Consider the following 5,290-nt stretch of genomic DNA (forward strand, 5'->3'; position numbering starts at 1 on the left):
ACACACACACACACACACACACACACACACACACACACACACACACAAAAATGGCAAACCCCTAATTTGAAAACTCCAAGTTTAATGACAATTTAGAAAGACAGAATCAGACTGATACCCATCCCTCCCTTTTTACCTTCTCTCTCTAGCAGATGACGAGGATGCAAAGCTAACGTTGAACGACCTGTACAGAGCGTCCCTCTTGCAAATGCTGCCAGAGATTTTCGGTGCAGAAAGAGATCAAGAGTCCAGGAAAGCTGGTAAAAACAAAACAAAACAAAACAAAAAAACAGTAAAACACAAATAAATAGACTTTGTACTGACTAGCAGATTAATGTTATCAGTAGTTAATATAGTCCCTTGAATTTACTGGTTAGTTCCACGTACTTGATGGGATGAGGTAAGTTTTGGAAGAAAGGTCGAGTAGCCAACATGCATTCATGAGAGCTATTCTGCCTGCCTTGATGGCTCTCAATACCATATTCAGCTCTGTCCCTGACCCCGACCCCTAGATCCTGCTCTCATTCATCTGTAAACATCACTTTCATTTCCTGCTTTACCTCTTCCTTTCTTTTTCTTTATTCTAAAACAGTTTTCTTCATGAAAGATAAGGGAATTTGATGGTTATGATTTAAAAAACAATTTGGTGGCTAAATAGAGGTTGTGCTTCATAAGAAAGACATGATATAAAGGAAATCATAGGTGTCACATGAAACATTTTAATTATGTTATTAGTTGGGGAGGCAGCTAGGTGGTGAAGTTTTGGGCTTGAAATCAGGAAGACTCATCTTCCTGAGTTCAAATGCAGCCTCAGACACTTACTAGCCATGGGGCTCTGGCTGAGTCATTTTACTCTATTTGCCTCAGTTTCCTCATTTGTGATATGAACTGGAGAAGAAAAATGGCAAACCACTCCAGTATCTTTGCCAAGAAAATCCAAAATGGATTCTCAAAGAGTTGGACATGACTGAACAATGGTTGGGGAAAATATTATATAAAAATCTGAAAAAATTCAATTTCAAAGGAATATAGACTGTCCGAGCTCTCAGCTGGGAGGTCATGTATCAAATCCCTTCATTTGACAGGTGGAATAACTGAGGCCCAGAGTCAAGAAATGAGTTGGCCAAGACCTTTAGACTAGACCTCCAAAAGGGTCTAATTTCTTTGAATTTTACTTCAATTATTTCTTTCCTTTCCAAACTTAATTTTTTTTTTTCTTTTACATTTCTTTCTTACTTCTCTCCTTCCCACATGGACTCTCACTGTGGAATTCTGATGCCACATGTTAGCATGGCCTACATATTAATTAGCAATAGGGAAAACAAAACTAATCTTGAGTTTCTCCCTCTACATACTGGCTCAAGATGAATAAATATTCAGAATCTTTGGGAGGGGAGGAATCTTTGAAATTTGGGGGGTATTTTAATAAAAGAAATGTTTTATGGGAAAATGAATACAATTAAATCTCTTCTAACACAAAGATCTTTGTGGCCACTGCTTACTAAGGAAGATAATATTAATAATAATAAAAATAGCTAGCATTTATTTAGAGATTTAAAGTTTGTAAAATAATTCACATACATTTCTTCTTATCCTCACAACAACCCTGGGAGATAGGAGGGATGATGATGATGATGCCCATTTTTTAGATGAGAAAACTGAGGCAGACAGTGGCAGATTTTGATGCCAGTTTTTGGGGTACTCTGTAATTGCTAGCATGTCTTTAGCACTTTAAGGTTTGCAAAGTGTTTTGCAAATAATTATCTCACTTACTCCTCACAATAACCCTCTGAGGGAGATACTAATATTGACCCCATTTTGCAGATGAAGAAACCGAATCTGGCAGAGGTTGAATGACTTGCTTAGGGTCATGCTGCTAATAAATGTCGAAGGCAAGATTTGAACTTAGGGCTTTATGACCACAAGTCTGTCAAGCTCTCTACTAAGCCACTTAGCTTAGAACCTAAAAAAAGGTTCTAAGTGAAATAACCCGATCTCTGTTGTAAGGCCCCTGGTAAAGACTCAGGACCCAACAATGACTAGTTCCTTCTCAGTGTTTTGAATTTTGTTCTTATCTTTACTCTTTTTCTTTTTCTTTTCTTTTTTCTTTTTTTTTTTTTTTGGTGAGGCAGATGGGGTTAAGTGACTTGCCCAGGGTCACACAGCTAGTGAGTGTCAATATCTTTACTCTTAAAAAAGCTCAGTAGACAAGAAGCTTAGGATATCCACTGTCATTTAAGGACTCATCTCCTAAATATATTGTTTTTCAGATCTTAGTGCTGACATTTTTGACCCACAAGAAAATGTGAAAAAGGTAAGTGGCTCTGTTTGAGAAATTCTCAGTTAACATTTATTAAGCACCTACTATGTTCCAGGCACTGTGCTAAGTGCTGAGAGGTACAAAGGCAAAAGACAGTCCCTGCCCTAAAGGAGCTGGCAAGACAACATGTAACTAATTAGGCACATACAAGATATGTCATTGTTCAGATGTGTCTGACTCTTCATGACCCCATTTGGTGTTTTCTTGGCAAAGATCCTGGAGTGGTTTGCCATTTCCCTCTCCAGCTTATTTTACAGATGAGGAAACTGAGGCAAACAGGGTAAAGTGACTTACCTAGGGTCACCCAGCAAGTAAGTGTCTGAGGCCAGATTTGAACTCATGAAGATTGGCCTTCCTGACTCCAGGCCAGGCACTCTGTCGACTGCATCACTCAGCTGCCCCCAAACTGAGCAGTAGCAGCTAACAAGTAGGATGTAGGAGCCATAATGTGAGAGTACTATGAAGCAAAGTTGGAGAAGTAAAGGCGTTGGGACCTTGAATTCTGGGGAATGTGATTTTTCAAAGAAGCAAAACTCTTAGAAAATCTTCTAAAACCAGCGACTCAGTGGGAAGTTAAATATGGCCACTGGAGATACGCACACAGTGCTTACATTGTCTTCAATGAAAGAACAGAAAAAGAAAAAGTCAAGAGAATGGTCCCTGAAATAAACCAAGGGATGGAGTAACTTCTGAGTAAGATTAGGCTTGAGATGAATAGAAATTAAGGTCTATTTAGAAAAAAAAATTAGAGATGAGATTTAATTGAGACCTATGGATTCATGAAGAGCATAGAATGGATGTTGGAATGGGTGGGGTGCTACTCCTTGATGTAGGTAAGCTTAAGACAAGTAAAAGGAAGAATTAGTTTACACAGTGGGTGGAAACTTAGGGAACTTGTTACCCTAGGGGCAGCTAGGTGGTGATCTGAGTTCAAATCTGGCCTCAGACACTCAGTAGCTGTGCGATCCTGGTCTTTTTGCCTCAGTTTCCTCATCTGTAAAATAGGGATAATAATAGCCCCTACCTTCCAGGGCTATTGTCAGGATCAAATGAGATAATAATTATAAAGCGCTTTGCACAGTGCCTGGCACAGATTAAATGATATATAAAGTTAGCTATTATAGCTGTTATTACCTTGACAGGTCATATAAGCTAAAATAGAAATTGGTTTAAGAAGAGTTTAATCATAGAGAGATCCATGTCTCAACAGCCAAGTTAAAGAGATTGGATGCACCTCTAAACTTCTGAGGTTGGCATCAGGTGGGCAACTGCACGATTCTCCCCCTCTGCCCCCATTCTTTGGCAACATTAGTTTGATTCAATTAAATTGATGTAATTCTTTCCAAATAGAACTGTAGGAATAAAGGTAGCACCAAGATGAGGTAGATAGTCCCTTTGAGCACAACACATTTAAAATAGAGAAAGGGTTTGTTTCAAATTTTTTAAAAATAAACATACCACATACCATTCCAGAACATTCTGCTCTCCAAGTCATTAGTAATGATATCATTGGGGTGTAATTGCAAATTGTTTTCCAGTGTGACTGGATCAATTCATAGCCCCACCAACAATGAGTTTCAGTCAGTCACTAAACATTTATTAAGCACCTACCACGTAGCCAGCACTATATTAAGAGCAAGGGATGCAAAGAAAGGCGGAAGAGTCCCTGAAGAGCTCACAGTTTAAATGATAACTAGGTGCAGACAAGCACTCCATATGTAGCACATTGTATAGGATAAATAGGAAATAATCAATGGAGGGAAGGCATTCACATTAATGGGGATTGGGAAAGGCTTCCTATAGGTGGTGACACTTAGCTGGGATTTGAAGGAAGCCAGGGATTGAAATGTGCCCATTTTCTTGCAGCTTCTCTGATATTTGTCATTTGCCTTTTTGGGCCGTCTTTGCCAATCTGATGGGTGTGAGGTAGAATCTGGGAGTTGCTTACATTTTACATTTTTCTAAGTGTTAGTGATTTGAAACATTTTTTTCCATATGGCTTGGATTTCTTCTTTTGAAAACTACCCATGCATATTTTTTGACCATTTACCAATTGAGACATGGCTGTTAATCTTACTTCCAAAGAAACTGCAAGTTGAACAAATAATTGAAAATTTTGGTTGGTTTTTTCTTTGATTCTATGATTTCTTTTACAACATGACTAATATGGAAATAAGTTTTGCATCAATACATATTAACCTATATAAAATTGCTTGCCTTCTCAACAAAGGGAGTGGGAAGGGAGGGAGAGAATTTTAAACTCAGCGTTTTAAAAACAAATGTTGGAAATTGCTTTTACGTGTAATTGGGGAAAAATAAAACACTAAATAATTTTTTTTTAAAAAAGAAAATTTAGGTTTTAATGCAGTTCTATGAGGAAAAATAGACTTACCTCAATACTAATAATAGCTAGCATTTATATAGTGTTTTGAGGTTTGCAAAGTGCTTTACATGGTTTTTACTCATTTGATCCTCAGAACAACCATGTGAGGGTAGGTACTGTTATTATCCTCATTTTACAGATAAGGAAACTGAGGCATGGAGGGGTTAAGTGACTTGCCCTGGGTCATGCAGGTAGTAAATGTCTGGGGCAGGAAGCAAAGTCAGGTCTTCCTGACTCCAAATTTCAAGCTCTATCCACTGTACCACCTAGTTGCTTACTAATGTACCTTGTTTTTTTTTTTTTTATTTCAGGTTTTTTATGGAAAAGATTCCAAAATCTCACTCCTGAGTCATCTTCTGGCTAGAACCAGGAAACAATTTAAGAAACGTGGGACCCCTTCAGAATGTTTCTGGAAGTACTGCGTGTAAAATGAGATTTAGGCTTCTTCCCCTATTGCTTTATTATATTTATAACCCTCTTGGAAATTATAAATAAAGTTGTTTGATTTAAAAGTAATGGCTTAAAAAACCCCTAAGCAAATAACATTCATTATTGTTTAAAAATAAATCCTCTATGTTTTGCAAGTA

The 5,290-nt window shown here is 37.7% G+C and overlaps 1 protein-coding gene across 2 annotated transcripts in view; it reads left to right on the forward strand.

Moving 5' to 3' along the window:
- The window catches only part of UTS2 (urotensin 2), an 8,748-nt gene extending 3,458 nt beyond the window's left edge, over positions 1-5,290 (forward strand). Inside the window, exons 2-4 of one of the 2 annotated variants that reach the window (XM_027844040.1) lie at positions 153-260; positions 2,271-2,314; positions 5,015-5,290. In XM_027844040.1, the coding sequence (XP_027699841.1) occupies positions 153-260; positions 2,271-2,314; positions 5,015-5,131 (269 nt within the window). In that variant the 3' untranslated portion in view covers positions 5,132-5,290. Of the gene's footprint in view, positions 1-149; positions 261-2,270; positions 2,315-5,014 lie in introns of both variants that reach the window. The other variant, XM_027844039.1, reaches the window with a different exon arrangement.

Source organism: Vombatus ursinus, unplaced genomic scaffold, assembly GCF_900497805.2.
Source record: "Vombatus ursinus unplaced genomic scaffold, bare-nosed wombat genome assembly UNPS02014932.1, whole genome shotgun sequence".
NCBI classification, from domain to species: Eukaryota; Metazoa; Chordata; class Mammalia; order Diprotodontia; family Vombatidae; genus Vombatus; species Vombatus ursinus.